Source organism: Bombyx mori, chromosome 23 (genome assembly GCF_030269925.1).
Source record: "Bombyx mori chromosome 23, ASM3026992v2".
In the NCBI taxonomy this organism is placed as follows: Eukaryota; Metazoa; Arthropoda; class Insecta; order Lepidoptera; family Bombycidae; genus Bombyx; species Bombyx mori.
The window spans coordinates 12,592,457-12,611,410 of record NC_085129.1 but is presented as its reverse complement, the minus strand read 5'-3'; the positions used below and the strand labels follow the sequence as shown (position 1 = coordinate 12,611,410).

General features: G+C 36.5%; 1 protein-coding gene across 3 annotated transcripts in view; it reads left to right on the top strand.

The window, feature by feature from the left end:
- The window catches only part of LOC100174824 (fez1), a 98,664-nt gene that overhangs the window by 74,970 nt on the left and 4,740 nt on the right, over window positions 1–18,954 (top strand). For 2 of the 3 annotated variants that reach the window (NM_001130878.1, XM_012695852.3), the window contains 2 exon segments: window positions 10,306–10,432; window positions 12,347–12,464. In NM_001130878.1, coding sequence (NP_001124350.1) covers window positions 10,306–10,432; window positions 12,347–12,464 — 245 coding nt within the window. 3 annotated transcript variants of the gene reach the window in all.

Here is an 18,954-nt window from a genome sequence, read left to right as displayed (position 1 = left end):
AATCAAATATCACCGTATTCTAGTTCTAATTACGTTACGTTTTCTAAGATTTCACGTTTGCAAAGGAAAATTATCTGATTCAGTTTGATTTCACAATCGTTCGGCCGATGCTGGACCGGCCTGGATCTTGGTAACTCACTGTAATTACGGTACGTTTCGTAATGTTTATATATTTACTTATCGTTTCCGTGCATCTATATAGTTAATTGCATGGGGCAGAACGACGAATTCATTCGCCTCTAGATTTTCTTTACTGGACTTTTCTTGAAATTAGACGCACTAGAGGTCCCGCCGTAGTCGAAATTCGACTATAATTAATTGGAATTGTAAGTTTGTACACTATTATGATTGTATTTTATACTTCTATAATCACAAATTTCGCCAAGACTACACTATAAAAAATATTAACAAAGACAAACAGTATTTAATCTATTCTCAATTTGACAACAGATGACAAGAACAAAAGTTTGACAATAAATATAGGTAGTATGCATGCGTGTGTGCGTCAAATACATGGTATGTAGTGTGTGTAATGTTTTCTTTATTGAATTAATGTATCTTTTATGCATAATTTTTTAAATTTTTTTTAGCATTGTGCACTTCTCTATATTCTCTATAACTGTGGAAAATACTAAGTGTAAGTAATAAATAAGTGTACGCAATTTTCGTAAAAAGGGATACAAAGTTATTGCTTCACGTATTAATATATAGATAAGGATGGAACAATTTCATAGAACGCAAGCCTGCACGGGTCGGTATTGTTTAGAGCAATTCTAAACATGCAGTTTGTATGACTGTTTTTTTAATTTTGAAAAAGAATAATAATTGTGACAACACAGTCATTGTAAGTCAATCAAAAATTCAGGTCGTACGTGCACGTGTTGTAACTACATTAAAATAAAATAAAAAGAACCTTCTCTCTGAATATATCTAATTATTGAAGCGACCAGTACAAGTTACAGTCCACGCTCTACTATCTTGAATAGTTCTGCCGCGAAGTTGTCATGCGTTCGAATATTAAAGGATAGACCAAACGAGGTATAATGCGCTTGTGTCATCAACCTCTTATCTTCAGGTGATGTTAATGACCACCGATAACCACTAATACCGGATAGTCGTGACCTTGTTCACCTATAAATAAATACATTTTGATTTGAAGGGTGGGGCAGCCGTGGTAACTATACTGAAACCTTAGAATTCATATCTCAAGGTGGGTAGCAGCATTTACGTTGTAGAAGTCTATGGGCTCCGGTAACCACTTAACACCAGGTGGTCTGTGAGATGGTCCGCCTATCTATGCAATAAAAAAATACCTATGTTTTTCACAATATGTTTTTCGGTTCTTGGTATTTGTAAATCTCATAAGAAATGTTTTTACGCCATAATTTCACATTTAATTTTTAATTTAATAAGCTATTTATTGTTTGTTAATAAATAATCCGATTCGGGGCCAAACAGTTTCTTAATGTTTCTACGATTTCAACCCACAAAACTAAATATGTTTTCTCTTCCTATTACGGATGCGTGTGAACAGAAACGAATCGATTCTAGATGAATTATAACATAAATTTAATTTTTTAAATCAATTTTTCCCGTCTTTATTTATTTTTATCAATATTTTCGGAGGTTTCTGAGAACATTTAAAAATATTTAATAAACGGATTTCTCACTAGTAAGGTGAGTGACAAAGGTGCGGTGCGGTACCGCGTCTGTGAACTGGGTATCCACAAGTCATCGTATTTTTAAATACTAGATTTACTAGGTAACTAATAAGTCAAATATTAGGTAGAACTTAATCACATCGAATTATCTACAATTACCCTTGTCATCACTAATGTGTGGTGGATAAAATGGAAGAATAGTTGCCTATAACAGTCATAAATCAGTATTACAAAGTTAAATAAATAATTAAAGTCTATTACGACGTATCAGCAAATAATCAGTTCTTCAACAAGATTTATTTCTTTTAGTTATGTCATAAGAACTGTATTACGTATCGTTTATGAAGCGGACACATCTGATAAGCAAACGGAACTGGTATGCATTTTGTTGACAAGTGTATCTACATAATGGAAGTACGAGTTGACCTCGTACTTTCAATTCAAAATCATACCGAGAGATATTAAATTTAATCGTTCGAGATTATTTCGAAGTTTTTGTTGTAACTCGCTACCATACACACACACATAACACACCAAAGGAAATTCAGAAACAATGACACAAGATGGATGCCTTGTATATGGACTTTATTAACCACTTAACACCAGGTTCGCCAGGTAGCTCGCTCTGGGAAATTTATTCATATTATTTCATACCAATACTCAGCATCGTATAATAAAAATGAAATGGACGGAGGAAAAGATCGTGGCTGCTCCAGAATCATTGCAGCTTCGCCAGGATGGATTGCTAAACTTAAAAGCTCAGCCAAGAGGGTCCCCGTCAGGTGCTTCCTCAAACAAGGCTAGAAAACAGCCTAGTACTAAGATCTAGTATGTCTGTTTGCTTCACTTTTGCTTACACCATTTCCAAGTCTATCCGTTCCTGCGTTCCTCCTCAAATAGACTATAATCTAAAAAGACGTAACTGCGTGTTTAATCTAGTGATGTTATATAATTGTCAATCAAACTATGAATTATTTCATTCCTGCTTTCGAGATTAAATCTGTGAGTGACAATACGTTTTACTAAGATTGTTAATAAAGTAAGTTGAATAATAGTTTATGTAATAACATATCTTGTAGCCCAAGTGCTACTTAGAAACTTTTAATTTATTAAAATTTTTATATCAATTATTCCGGTCTTTATATTTTTATCAGTATTTTAGGAGGTTTCTCAGAACATTTAAAAATATTTAATACACGGATTTCTCGCTAGTGAAATGATCGATAAAGGTACCGCACCGCGTCTGTGAACCGGGTATTCACAAGTCATAGTATTTTTAAATACTTAATTTAGTAGGTTACTAATCGATCAAATATTAGGTAGAACTTAATCGGAACGAATTATCTACTATTACGCTTGTCATCACTAATATGTGGTGGATAAAATGGAAGAATAAGAGCCTTTAACAATAAAAATACGTGTCCAAATACAACAGTGTTGAAGTTATTAACACAAGACAGACACTCTCAGAGCACAAGAACTTTATTGCTTTACTCGTTGTCTATTTGTTTAGAATTGAATAGCATCGCTTAACAGTCAAGCTAACTAGGGACAGGTGAATACCGGTTGCGGACTTCGATTCCGGGTGGTAACTGATACGAAAAGTACTACATGTTCACGGTCTAAGTTACGAACGATTATGAAATTTTGAATATTTAACTGTCAACTAACACGGCATTTGTTTTAGTAGTATTAGTAGTTTTATTTTCCCAATTGAAAAGGCAAAGTTATCATACCATACAGTCTAATAATTTATATGCCTTTGTTTTATTGCTGTCTAAAGGCAAAAGGTCTTCGGACTTAATGGGTCTGTGACCATAGAACACTAAACGAAGGTGACGTCATCTTATTGATTCGCGCGCAAAATATGACACGGTTATGATGGTGACTTGTGGTGACACGTTTTCTTCAAAGTTTCCGGAGTCGTTAATATGAATAGAACAATTAGATGGATGAATTGGTAAGCAATCGAATTAAATTGAAAGCAAAAGTTTGTTTAGACTCGTATGGGTATGCAAATGGGTAAACACTAGCTGACCCAGCAAACGTGTTTTGCCATATAAATTATTTCTAGGAAAAGGAAGGAAGGAACCTAGGTTTTGGCGTTGTGCCAAGCTGATTTTAATAACCGCGAGAAAAGTGTATTAGGTTGGACACAATTCAAGTTGCATAAATAATAATTTTAGTCACTTTATACATCTACATCTCTAGATAAACTTGGTAATAAACTTTATACTACAAATACCTTAGACTGATAATAATTATATAATACCTTAACTTTATTCTATATCTAACTATATCTCGCGTTTATTATTTTCATTTTATTATTTTTTAATGTTCTGATTACCTCAGCTAAATTTACTATAATTCTTTTTTAAAAACATAGTTTGCACTATATTAAATTTTCGACGAATAACACTTTAGTGTTCAGTGAGACAACGACAACTGTAAAGCATTAGAAATAATAAACGGGATATTAAACCATAAAAGTAGGTTATTATAATGATATTTATAATAATAAATAATAAAAAGCCTTTTATTTCATATAAATGACATAAAAACAAAAATTAACGCAATGTGATCTTTGCCATTAAATAACTTTTTTTATAGCTCAGATGGGTGGACGAGCTCACAGCTCACCTGGTGTTAAGTGGTTACTGAAGCCCATAGAGATCTACAACGTAAATGCGCCACCCACTTTGAGATATAAGTTCTAAGGTCTCAGTATAGTTACAACTATATAAGTATATCGTCTCAGTATAGTAACGAATAAAAATGTTTGCTGAATAATATTAGTTACTATTTCCCACTTTTTAGAACCCCTCCTCAGGTAAAAAAAACCTCCTCCAAGGATAGCGAATTTTCTCTAAATTGGGCAATTTTAACCCAGTTTGTAGTTGTTACTTCTTTATATCTTCTTCCCATCTAGTATATGGTCTTCCCCTCTTTCTTTTTCCTAGGGGGCCCTTCCATATTGTTACTTTTTTGTCCATCTCTGGTCTTGAGGGCGTGCTACATGTCCAGCCCTTTTCCATTTTAAAATTAAGGCTTGAACTAATACTAACTTGTTTTTGCTAATTTCTCTGATTTTTTGTTGATAGATTTTCGGACTTTCTGTTGATGATCTGATTTCTGAATGTTACAAGACCCGCGAAATCCGAATTATTTTTAGCCTTAGTATACAGGCGATCGTAGGGCCCAGCTGATGGGGAGCAGTCACTGTCGTTCATGGATGCGCAATGCGAGTCGCCTATCGCGAAAAATATTATACTAAAATATTTTATTAATCTTATTTTAAATTACAAGCAGCATGAATTATATTTTTACAATGAACACACATTATATTTTTCACAGGCGCTTTCTTCCGAATCTACGAAAACATTTTAAAAGTTATTGCTAGTTTGTCTATTATAAGCCCAATAAAACTTGATAATTTTAGTTTTAAATTATTTATTCTTTGAGAAGTTACTAAAATGGCTTAGAAAGTCGTTTGAGCTAAATTTTTTTACTTCTCAACAAACACGCTTCAACTTATGTCTTGATTACGTAGAAAACAAGTCTAGCGTTCGTCTGTCACCGGGGGACTGCCGCATTGACCCACAGACCGTATTCAGTTATAAAACTTGCTTCAGAACATTATAAAATTACACACATAGCTGTAACTCAACCTGAAAATACAAACTTAACTATTTTATATTAGACTGATGGGAGATGTCTTGAAAGAAAACGCTACACATGCTTTTGACGTGACAACGGCTTATAATTCGATGGAGCCTGCACGCACGAAAAAACATGACTCATGCGGCGTTACCTCGCTCTGAGGCGTACATGTTTTCGTCAAGTATGAAGTTCAGTGAAAACTGAATCTGGTGTCAATTTTTTCTAGCAACGATAATTGCGATAATTGAAAAATGAAACCATTCCATCATTATTTTCTTTTGACGTTGTCACATTCAACTATCGTCAGTAAACCGACTTTACAGACAACCGATTTTTTAATAACAATAGACAACATAAGTTATACACTCCGTATTTGAACTGTTCCCGAAAACAGACTGGTGATTCGGAATCTTGTCACGATAACAATAACAAAAAATGACATACGAAATTTTCAATAATGTATCGCATGGAATGTAAGATCGATTAAATGTCAGGTGACGCGCGGAATGTATGGACGTGAGCACTAACTTTTTTTTCCAATATACTCGTATTACATATTTGCCGTATAGTATACAGAGAGTAGTTTTTTAAATATTTTTTATTTCTATATCGTTTTTAAGGGTAAGTTTGAGGCATTGAAAGTTTTGAAGGCCCAATTGGTGTAGAGTTATCACGAGAGTTATGCACCGGCACTAAGTTTCTACCGGGATCTTTGCAATGGCTCATGATTCCAATCCGGTGGTAGATTCAGCGAGCACTGCTCTTGCTAGGGCTAGTGTTAACAAGTTCTGTCAGGTTCAGCCCGTGAGCTCGCCCACCCGTCCGCGCTTATTTGGATTAACCCCTCGAGGCCACTAACGACTAGGGTTTTTTTTTATTTTTTTGTTAGTGCTCTTGTAGGCAAACGAGCATACGGCCCACCTGATGGTGAGTGGCTACCGTCGCCCATGGACTTCAGCAATGGCAGTGGCAGATCCAATTCGCTGCCTACCTGGTAGAAAGAAAAAACAAAATATAGATCGTAAAAAAATAACAACTCTTCAAAATGCCGAAACACGTGACGGAAAGTCTATTGTAATTTGATCTTTCCTTAATCATCCATAAAGAGCAGCGGACTTGGGTCTTTGAGTTTTTTGTACACGCCAAGACATTGGAATTGCAGACTTCATATCGTTTGTTTCGATTTATGCAAGTTTTTCTCAGTTTTAGGATAGTTCACAACTGATTTCAAAGCGAAGCTATGTGAGCAGAAATAAAGCTCTGTTCCACAACTCTGATCCATACATCGAGTCAAACTTTCGTGAATTTCACAATACGTAAACAAAACTTTTAATCCTACATTTTGTCAGTTTTTTTTGGATCTAGTCATGTAATTGCCAAACTTTTTCCTCTGGCGTTGGAGCTATTGGATGGTATGAGCGATTAATCCACCGAACATCGTCACTTTTGCACCACAGCATCCAACCTCCATATGAAATGTAGCTTGGAAAGAGGAAGAACGGAAAGCAAGAGCTTGCGCAAATTAAAGTTACAATTCGTCGGCTAACTAACAGCATTTTAAAGACGTAATTGTCAACACAACTATTTACTTCCGAGGATCTTGACTGTTAAATTTCGATCAGAATCTCTGCCACCTTAAATTATCGAATCCCAATCTTCCGTGTTCTGTATTAATATCCTGACTTGATTCTCTGTCTTATTTCTATCTCGACTGGTAACCATGGGCTTACCATTTCCAACGAAGGTTATCGTGCTGACGGCCCGTTGAACATCGCTTAACCTAACTATAACCAAACCACGGATTATATCACTGCAATCGCGCTTCAAGTAATGGATTGTAGCCTTTAGGACATTTCATTCCGCTTGATTGATTCGTTGGCACATGTTAAACGAGAGGTTTTTCTGGAAACTTCGTATTTGGCGACGTAATTAATTTGGATGACTTTCATTTAGAATTCTTGATCACACGAAACGCATTCATTTATGTTGAAAGTATAAAACGGCACGTGCTTCGCTTCTTTAAAATTGTTTTATAAGGCACTGCTTAATACTGCGACTTCTGTTTATTAATTCTGTTTGCTTCTTACATGGCTGCTTTGTTATTGAAGATCTGCTTTTGTTCGATAAGGAATTTAAAAATGTCAAATTGATCCGAACGATTTTTTAATGCAAAAAATAATAATATTGTACTGACTAAACATATTTACGATTGAATTGGATGATGAATTATCTACTATGAATAGATAGTTAGTTAAAAAAGATGTAACAATTGGCGTTCAGAGCTGATTTAGAATAAGGTTTTATTTATATTGTACTGAATTGAAGCAACATGTGGACTTCCGCATTTGTAATTTTTTTATTCGAAATCAATTTATATATTTTATATATTTTTATATATTTTAGAGATGTAATGCCTTTACAGAAGTAGAATCGGATTGTGTTTCAAAAAGTACTGGGAAAATTGTGGATTTTGTTACTAATTGTACCGAACCATATCTTTTTAAATTCAGAAAACGTCTTTATAGCCTTTTGGAATGTCGGTAAAGGATCCCTCTGTGCCTTCTTTAAAATTCCCACCCAGCTCAATGTATAGCATCGACCGCATACTGACAGTAAGCATCCACGAGTACCTCACGCGAAGGATATACTCAATCAATGCAGCTGACACATAAATCTCATGTTTTTATTTTATTTTATTTTTATTGCTTGGTTGGGTGGACGAGCTCTCAGCCCACATAGTGTTAAGTGGTTACCGGAGCCTATAGACATCTACAACGTAAATACGCCACCCGCCTTGAGATATAAGTTCTAAGGTCTCAGTGTAGTTACAACGGCTGCCCCATCCTTCAAACCGAAACGCATTACTAATTCACGGCAGAAATAGGCAGGGCGGTGGTACCTGCCCGTGCGGACTCACAAGAGGTCCTACCACCAGTAATCCATCTTAGCTATTAAAAAACACAAATCTCTTGATCATCAAATATTAATTCCTTATCGAACTATTAATAAACGAATCGTCCCATTCATTTCAAAGATAAGTCACTAGTACCGTTTCATTTGACATTTGCAACGTGACATTTCGTTGCGTCGGTTGCGTATGAAATGTCAAATACGTGCGGTACCGTCAGATAAACGAGACGAGCGGCGCATTAACTAAATAAACCGTAATGGTCCAAAAAATTATTCAGATTCGATTGTCGTTCAATGAGTCAGTGTAGAGTTATTAGGTTTTTATGGTAACTTTTTTCCCCTGCCTAATCGTTGGTAGCCTAAGGGACCAATTTCGCGGGAACCGGCTGGAGACCTCGCGGGCTCAACCTGAGAGAATTGCTAACATTAGACCTTAGCCCTAGCAAGAGCAATGCTTCGCTGAATCTACTATTGGATCGGTATCGCGACCCACTGAGAAGATCCGGCGAGAAACTCAGTGGGTTGTGTCTATGTGGTTATGCTAACGTTACGGGAGTGTGATGAAGTTTTTTTTCTTGATTAACGTTCAATGTGTCACTTCAACAACAATCTTTAGTCTTTGATGCCCCCGCTTCGGTGAAGGCGATCCAACATAGACCTCCTGCCCCCTAGGCGCGTTTATCTCATAGAAGAGTCGGCCCCCGCCCAAAAAAAACAAGATGTTAGAAATAGGAACCTCTCTATCAGCAATTTCGGTAGGCCGCGGCTTGGCTCTACCCCTGGCATTGCTGAAGTCCATTGGCGACGGTAACCATGAGGAGGGCCCTATGCCGTCCTATGGTGTCGTCTGTCTGCCTACAAGGGCAATACATTTTTTTAGATGAATTTCATAGCAATGCATCATAAAAAATAACAATATCACATGTAAATAATAAACTGTACCATACTATTAATCTATTAATCAAACCGCCAAACTACTGGTGGTTGGACCTCTTGTGAGTCCGCACGGGTAGGTACCACCATCCTGCTTATTTCTGTCGTGAAGCAGTAATGCGTTTCGGTTTGAAGGGTGGGACAGCCGTTGTAACTACACTGAGACCTCAGAACTTCATATCTCAAGACGGGTGGTGGCATTTACGTTGTAGATGTCTATGGGCACCGGTAAGCACTTCGCACCAGGTGGGCCGTGTGCTCGTCCACCAAAGTACGAAAAAGCAAAGGTGCCTGAAAAATTCTATTACAACTACTTTACTTATTTCGCTAACATTCCTTTTCTTACCAGCTATAATAATTTCCGAATCCCATTTTCTCAAGAAACACTTGCGTGCTATTTTAAAAATGCAAACTATTATAATTAAATACTAGAACACACTTATCTTAATCTTATTAACTCTCACTACGTGCTTAGTCCATCTTGTTTTGCAATGAAGTAGTGCATAACTGGTTTTCTAGTTCAAAGAATAGTACTTTCCCTTAAACATTTAGAGCATTTGTATTCATTTGTTTAGGGGAAAACTAGCAACGGTACTATATTGAAGAGGATTATGTATACGAAATCTACAAAAGTATATATGTATATTTGAATGAGCATCTCTTGCAGTAAAGCCACACTGCATTACGGTTTGAAGAGCGGGGTTGCTGTTACGCAATAAATCAAGTCTGTTCCGGCCACATCTTAATACTGTTACGCGCTGGGGTTCCTGATAAATAAAAGTCCCACCAAAGTACAATTTAAAACAGTATGAACACATAGAACACTTTATACTCCGTAATTCACTTCTTCCGCTTCGCTACAGGTGATCCGTTCGCTGTTTCGCTTCGAGTAGATTCGATTACTGACTTCGTGACATCCTTGCAACGCTTTTACAGTCGATACAACATCTCTAGAGTTATCGAGAACGTTCCTCAGAAGTCGAGTATTTTTGATATGCGTACCCGTCATTTGACAATAGATGGCGTTGTACATCTCGAGCCTTCTCGACTATTATTTGTAGATATAAGTCCTGTTTCCAATTTTACAGTGTGTCTTTAAAAGAAACGTATTTAATTGAGAATCGTATACTTTTTGTTACAGGGCAAGTCAGTTATCCGTCCGATAGCGTTCAAGCCGCTGGGCGGGCGTCTCTCTGCGGGCGGAGAGCGATATGGATCCACTCCGGTGCTCGCTACAAGGCCACCGTCGCATATGACTCTGTACGGAAGTAAGTTAATTAATTCATACACAAAATATTGGTGCTTTTTTTATTATAATAATTATTATTATGCCTGGATTTCACGAACATTTTACATTTTTAACTGACAATGTAAAGTATACTCAAAAGAAACAATATATGTATTAATAAATTATGATTTTTTTTCAATTTCTGCCGTGAAGCAGCAATGGGGACAGCCGTCATACTGTTACAACTGGGACCTTAGAACCACTTTGCATCAGGTGGGCAGTGAGCTCGTCCACCCATCTAATCGTTAAAAAAATAATGAAACATAATAGTAAAATCTACATTAATACTATAAGACGTCATTCGTCTCGGCGTGCCTTTCGATAAGGGCTTCCCCCAACTTTTTTTCACTGCTTTCTGTCTGCTGCTACTCGTATCCAAAAGGATTAAAAAGTAATTTTCAGTTCAGCCCCATTCTTCTCGCTTTGCGACTTTAGCTCCTCGAATTATTCCTTGGGTACCAAGCTTTCACCTGTTTCCTCTATTTCTGCTTTTGGTAGCATATGCCCTGTCCATCTCCATTTGAGTTGATCATTACGTGTCTTTGTTTTTTTTAAATTTCGTTTTGCCTCTGATGACTACTGTGTGCGTCTGCTTTTAGTTATATGAATGAAAAAAATGGGATCGCAACTAAAAGCTACGCTACCTTACAATATACTATAAAGTACATTACCTGTTTGATCAGACGGTACTCTTACTCTCACAGGTGAAAGGCATGAATGAACATCAAAAAAACAACCTTTAAATCACGTCATCAATTGGTTGCGAATATAATGAAAAGTCTGCGTTTGTAGATGTTGTCAATAAATCTATGCTTAGGCCCGCGGTCTGATCCCAACATCTGCGGACCCTCCAGTCTCACATACCTCAAGCCCCCCAAACGTCGCAGGAACCTTGTGCCCCGGCACAGAAAATAAAAATAGTCTTCATCATTAGATCTTCAATCAAGGAAAATGCTACTATTTTAATCAAACCTTTAAGGGCCTTATCATACTAGCGGCTTGCGAACGGTTGCAGGGCGAAGAGGACGCGTGGCGGATACCAACGTCTTCGTCACTTATTTGTACCGAGTTAACGACGTACAATAAATACACTCAGTAACAAAATGGATTCTAACGAGGAAACACTGCTGCTGTTTTTGTTACTACGAAGACGTCGGAGGCGACAACGAAAGCATTGACGAATTTGAAAGGGTCCATTATCAATTAATCGAACGGAAGAGAGCGACTACTTTGTGTTTTTTTGCAAACGAATACAAAATGATCCAAAACAATTTCGCTTCTACCTGCAAATGTCAATACCTGCATTTTATGAGTTGTTGCATTTGATACAAACTGACTTAGGACATGAAGACACACGGTGTACGGGTTGACGTTTATACGAGACAGTACAAAATGGCGTTTACGCTGCTATTCAGGGCGTACTCGGTCCGCTGCGCATGTGCGGCGTCATTACGGATCATCCCGATCCATTAACGGTGCGTTTATGTACCACAAGCACCGGTCGCCGTCCTCGTCGAACCCGTCGCTCGCGACGAAGGGCTCGACGAGTGAATTAACCCATAGACACAGCCTACTATACTGAGTTTCTCGTCGGATCTTCTCAGTGGGTCGTGTTTCTGATTCGTTGGTAGATTCTGCGAAGCACTGCTCGTGTTAGGACCAGTGTTAGCAACATTCTTCGTTTGAGCCCCGCGAGCTCACCTACACGTCAAGGAGAAGCTGAAATAGCCTCTCAAGCATAGCTAAGCCAAAGAAAAAAAAAATGCGCGGCGTGTTCGTTACACGCCCGCTCCGCTTTGAGAACGCTCGCAATCCACTAGTACGATAAAGCCCTATATATATGGCATACATACATAATCTGGGTAACTGTAACTTAGGTGTATTTTTATTTCAGGCTCATCAGACGTACGTGAAGGTCGTTGGTGCAGTTCGCCCCAGCCCGCCTCGCTGTCCGCTCTTCCACCCGCCACGCTCTCCACTCCGCTTCATCAAAGACACCACTCAGCTATAGTGTGAGTAAAATTTAAAAAATGTCGTATTCGCTATCATAACAAGACTTTAAAGGATTCGTTGATAAATATGCTGTTTCTAATTTTTCTAATAAAATAAACGATTTTCTGCAAAACGTACAATTAAAAAAAATATTAAATGTATTATTAAGGTCAAAATAAACTATATCCATTTGTTCTTTAATTCGGCACGTAGACACGAAGCCACGTACCTCTTCAGAACTTTTTTTTAGCATCAACAAATAAATGCACAAATGGTTTCACTAGTAAAAGATAAATGAAGTAAAACAACATATGCTATTTATACATGAGCGTACCGTAAGTGGTCGTGCATTACACATTAATTAAAATAATTAACATGTGTAGTCGCGTGATGCGTCTACACACACGATGTATGTTCGTGAATGAAACGATGAGTGATAAAATGACGCTTTGTTTAATATACTCTTTCATACATACATTAATAATACACACTTTCAAGATACACAGTAATAATTTCTATTGAACCTATATAAAATGTATTGTTATGCAATTCAACAATAGTCAGTTTATGTTAGCGACGATTTCAAATCAATATCTAACGTAAGATTGTTCAATATTAAGATTATTAAGTAATTTAACCATCAGTTTAATGGAATAATACAGTCTTTCGATAGTAATGATAACCTATGATCGATTTGTTTATTATGATAAATTTCTGCCTTATGTTTGTTTTGGAAAATGAAATACATTATGAAAAACCACATCAAAACTATATTTTTTATTATACAAAAGACGGAAACCTAGACACGGGCTAAACAGAATTTAGTTTATTAGAACACAAATAACAATAAAAATAATTTACGGTATCTTTTGTTTTTTTATTTATATTAAACACACATTATCTTTCTACTAATAAACATCAATTGGAGCTGAATTATAGCGGCTAGTTTAATTATTTTCACAATTATATTCCGCATCAAGACACAAAATAATTTTTTCCTTGTATTACAAAGCGACATTTTAGCAGCGACACGCGCCATGTTTGTTCGCATTGTCGCACACAACGCATAGAATAGACGCGAGCGCGCGTGTGGTGCCGTAATTGTTACAATTTTTTTTTTAAACCGTTTATAAGATTTTATTTTTGTTCTCCGGTGAAAAAACGTAAATTTGAAAATGGATTGAAGTGAAATTCTCTATGCAGAGGTCAGTAATAGTCACATAGATTCAAGTTTGTACAAATAAATATATTTTCGTAAATTTAGTGTTGTTCTCTCTTTTCATCTATTATATTCTTGTATTAAACTACATAACGTTTGAAAATAGGTTATATTTCTATTGGTATTGACATTAATTTACCATTTGAAACTTTTTAAGACGTTAGACCTTAAAGACTGCAACTATTAAGAATATTTTCTGTGTTTTTGTATTGCGTAAATGTTAAAATCAAATCTAATGTCAAAATGACTGTCATTAGGGGCATTTAACGTCAAATGTCATAGGTCAAGTGCCATCACATTATGAACGTTATTGCCGCAAAAACAGACCTTCAAATAAATACTTTACAATGCCTATTTATTTACAATATAATTCAATTGGCTTCACAAAAAATATCCACGGTTATACAATTTGCCTCAATGCTAATATCATATTCTGATCACGAATGCATTAAAAATATTAAAGCTAAGTAAATGATTAGTTACTGGCAGGTAGTACTAGGCTAGGCTGTGCTCTTGATATGACTGATGTCAACGGGAGACGTAGCCCTATTCAACCAAAGATTTGCGCGTCTCTTATCAAAATCATAATATCGATAAAATCGAAATTGTAAAAAAAAATTCACTATGTAGCATTTTTTTTAATTCCGCACTTAAAGCAAACACTTAAAGCAATGCCCTTGCGTGCATTTTAAACAAGATGTCACCTAGGATTCTGTGACAGAACTTTTTTACAGACGCCTAAATGTTGCTTAGAACATTTTCAAGATAACTGCAAATATTTAAACAAGTTCAGAACAATAACATTCGGACCTTCGGCAATTCCCGGAATTCCCCCGCCATTTTTTTCCTTGCCCATGTACGCAGACGAGCATACGGCCTACTTGATGGTGAGTGGTTACCGTCGCCCATGGACTTCAGCAATGCCCGGGGCAGAGTCAAACCCTTCGATCAATAATATTATTGATTGAAGGTCAAACCGCTGCCTACTGTTTGTGAAAGTTCTTCCCGTTGTCGTTATGTTTGAATACTTCATAAGCTGGATTTTTTGTTTGAGCTCGTATGCCGACATCTAATTAAGGATAATTGCAACATGTGCTTTTAGCATTGTAATGGACTATTATGCCGTTATCAGCACATTCAGCCATTTCCTGTTTGTATCGGAGAACTGGCCCACGCAAAAATTGCAGACGAACAGTGAAATTGTTTCAATAAACAAATAATCAGTATAATATTATATAACACTTAGGATTTTTCATTTTTTTATTGCTAAATTGGGTGGACGAGCTCACGGCCCACCTAGTGTTAAGTGGTTACCGGAGCTCATAGAAATCTACAACGTAAATTCCGCCACCCATCTTAAGATATGAGTTCTAAGGTCTTAATTTTTAACAGTACAACGGCTGTCTCGCCCTTCGAGCCGAAACGCATTACTGCTTGACGGCAGAAATAGGTAAGGTGGTGGTGGTCTACCCATGCGGACTCACAAGACGTCCTACCACCAGTAATAACCAGGATGTATTCATTCTAAGGATAAATCATACAATCAAATATGTTAAGTCAAAAAAACTAACTAAAAAGTCTGGCCACAAAATCTTAAAAAAAATTGTCAGTAAATATGTTGTGGTGGATAAAAGCAACTTACATACATACATACATACTTGTTAGGTTATATTTCTTATTTTGGGAAGTAGTATAATAATCGAACAACCAATTTTACTATACAGTAATGGTAATGGCAATATAGACTTTTCTATCGATTACCATTCTGCCTATATCTGCCTCGAAACAGGCGATATTCCGATTCTGAACGCTTCACTTCAGTCACGAATGTAGAAAAAAAATATTGAAGGTTATTTCAATAATTTTCGCGCCAAAAAGTAGCGGAAATTAAAAAAAAAATTTTGATTACTTTTTTTATATATAAGAGTATTAAAACGAATATAGCCTTCGTTAAAATACAATAGCGTGCGAGAGATGATTTGAGGAACTACGGTGTGTGAGCTCAGGCACTGTGTTACCTACATTCATACAAACATATTCGCTCTTTGGGATGTACATAAACTACAATTTTAATCCTACGTATATTAAGCAATAAAAAAAAGAAAAAAATATATGTTTGTATTATGAATGTGAAAGTTTGTAAGAATGTATGAATGTATGTTTGTTACTCTGACGCCAAAACTGTTGGATGGATTTTGATGAAACTTTACAAATTTTATAGCTTACACATCAGAATAGCATATAGGCTATAATATATAAATATATCGTGTGTATTACCCAAAATATAACGATATGTGTCAGAAAAGGTAAGAAGAAGTCTGCCATCTGCGAGCTATTCTAGCGTACGCTGTCAAAACCGTAGGAGTTACATCTATGTATATTATGTACTAGCCGTACTCGCTCGCTTCGCTGCGCATTTAAAATTATTATTTATTGTCATTATTATTAGGGAGTCCAACAGTCATATAAATATTAGCCTATCCATTAAGTACATGTATTTTCTACATGGATACCAAGTTTCAAGTCAATCAGATGCATGGTTCAGTAGTTATAACGGAACATCCGTAAAAACCACTGTAGATTTATATATTAGTATATGTATAATAGAAATGATTATCTTAAATAGTCCTTCAAAAAAGCACCCGACAGCATATTATTATATCAGTGTTACTCTAGCGTGTAGGTGAGCACTCGGGGCTCAAACTGGAATTGCTATTACTGGCCCTACCAAGAGCAGTGCTTCGCAGAATCTACCACCGGATCGGAAACGCGACCCACTGAGTAGATCCGGCGAGAAACTCAGCGGGGAACTCGCATGTCTACAATACGTTAATGCCAAACAAAGACCCATTAAAGTATTCAATTAAAATTTGTATTGGCGAACGTTCGCGTAATCGACGCCCGGCTTCCCGTATCCGGAAGTATCGCAATCGTGATAACTCCAAATTAATAACCCGTGCTATTTTAACGAATAACAAGGTTGTATGTGTTAATCAAATTTTAGTTGTAGCGTTAGTGTTACATTCGAATCGTGTTAATACGAAATGATAATTGATTGAGATTTGACACAGAAGATCACCGCGGTCGAAGTGTTGGTAAAACCCAAAAAATCCAGTTAAATAACTATTTGTTTATTATTGAGATTCTTTTTAAAAAGATCCTAGTCTGTTTTATGCCCATTTTTCCGGCGTTTCATCAAGACCTGGAATGAACTCCCGATGTTTAGTACATATTTCGTGTTATTTTTCTCCAGTCCTCTAACTTCTGATAAACATCTAACCAGATTTGAAAGAGGTACAGACGAAATCCATAAATGAAAATCCTGATGCAAGAGCCCGTAGGCACTATAGAGTCAATGTGGCCCTATGCTTCAACGCTTAATTCCCTCTATTCTTCATCTCAGAACACCGCTGTTTAAATTATTTTTTTACCCACATGGCTGTCACACCGACAAAATAAAAGACCTATATTTTCTTTATTTTTTTGGTAGAAACTGCTCAGATCGTCTGCCAAGTTCATTTTAGACCCGTCCTCTCCAGCCCGATGATTTGAGCCGACTCCAACAAAGCCTTTTAGGCTTGTCGCTTCTTTATTAGATACAATGACATGATAATTATAACAATCACAGACATCTAGTTCATTACATACATTTAATTAACGCAACTTTTTACGGTTTACATTTAGAAATCTTTACAGTTTCCGTGGTCACAGACGACGGTAATAATGTGACAACATTAATATACGCAAGATTAAACCATAAATATAGTATCAATTATATTTGTACGATTTGTGAAAACCGAATAAATAAAGCATACATTCATGTGATAATAGCTCTTATGTTACGCTGGACGTAAGTGAGCACACGTTAATACTTAAAATCATAACGTTTCCTCATTTAAATCATAATTTGAATGAAAAGCCCCAAAAAACCACAGACCGTAGTATACGCACTCTTGCAAAATGAATTTATACACAATGATGTTATTAAAAATTCACGTTATAAATATATAGAGCGAGTTGAATGTATGTAAATGTTTTGTTCTCAAGAAATAATGTGAGCATCGTATAGTTTCGTTTCTTCTTGCCTTGACGAGGTAACTGCTCGTGACAAATTACACTATGTAATAATTATTTACTCTGTGGCATTTTCAATGTTTCATTATGATTTAATTTTTTTCATGCACTTCAGATATGAAATCCATATTACCTACATTAAAAATAACACTTCACATAGAATACAAAAAAAATAAAAACAACAACAATTTCGGAATAAAATTAAAACAAAACTACCTTTACCTGGTTTGGATCCAGAGTGCTCAACATGCATTAATAAATTAAATCAAGATATATATTATGAACATATTAGAGTGGTAGATTCTGCGAAGCATTGCTCTTACTGGGACTAGTGTTGGCAAATTCTTTCAGGTTGAGCCCGTGAGCTCAGCTAGCGGCGAATAGGTAGGGGATAAAAGCCATCAGTGGTTTGGGTCGCGAGACGCGGCGTGTCAAGTATGAGCGCTTTGTGTACCAGACACCCAACAAAACGGCGATAGCTTCTAAAGGGCTTTTTGGTCCACCATTACTGCGTAGTTATCCGATAAGGTCTAGTTTAATATCCCCAAGATGATGACTAACGAATCAACAAATTTATCCTAATCATTGAACATCAAATAACTCACGGCTCTAAATTAATGATTATAATTAATAATACGTTTATATATATTTGGAAGTTTGTTTACATTGTATTTACATGAAGTTGGTCTTCATTGATAAATCAACGATGGCCCGCAACTTTCGAGATCTTTTCTGGCGTTATCATGTTTTTAATTTGGCTGTTAGTCACTTGTGCCATTCGTATTCTATTTGTGAAGAAGTAGAGTCCCTGTCAATAGTTACCGCGGGATAGCGGTTTATAACCACACAGTAAGAAGCTGATATAATAATATAATTGTCGTAATATCTAAGTAAGGCGTGACGTTTGCGCTCGACGGGTCGTCTTGCTCCGGCGGCCGACCGTGGAAATTCTCTTTTGAGCTTGTTAGAGCTGCCATTGTCTCGAAGCATCAAGAACGATTTGTATGCAGCTTTTATTAATGGTTGTTAGATACTGTTTTTGTTACAACTAATAGTGTTTCTATTTTTTTGGATAAATATGTATATACGCACCGGTCACCAAAAAAAAAATCCTCGTCGAACACGCCACTTTTTTTTAATGCTTAGATGGGTGAACGAGCTCACAGCCCACCTGGTGTTAAGTGGTTACTGGAGCCCATAGACGTATACAATGTGAA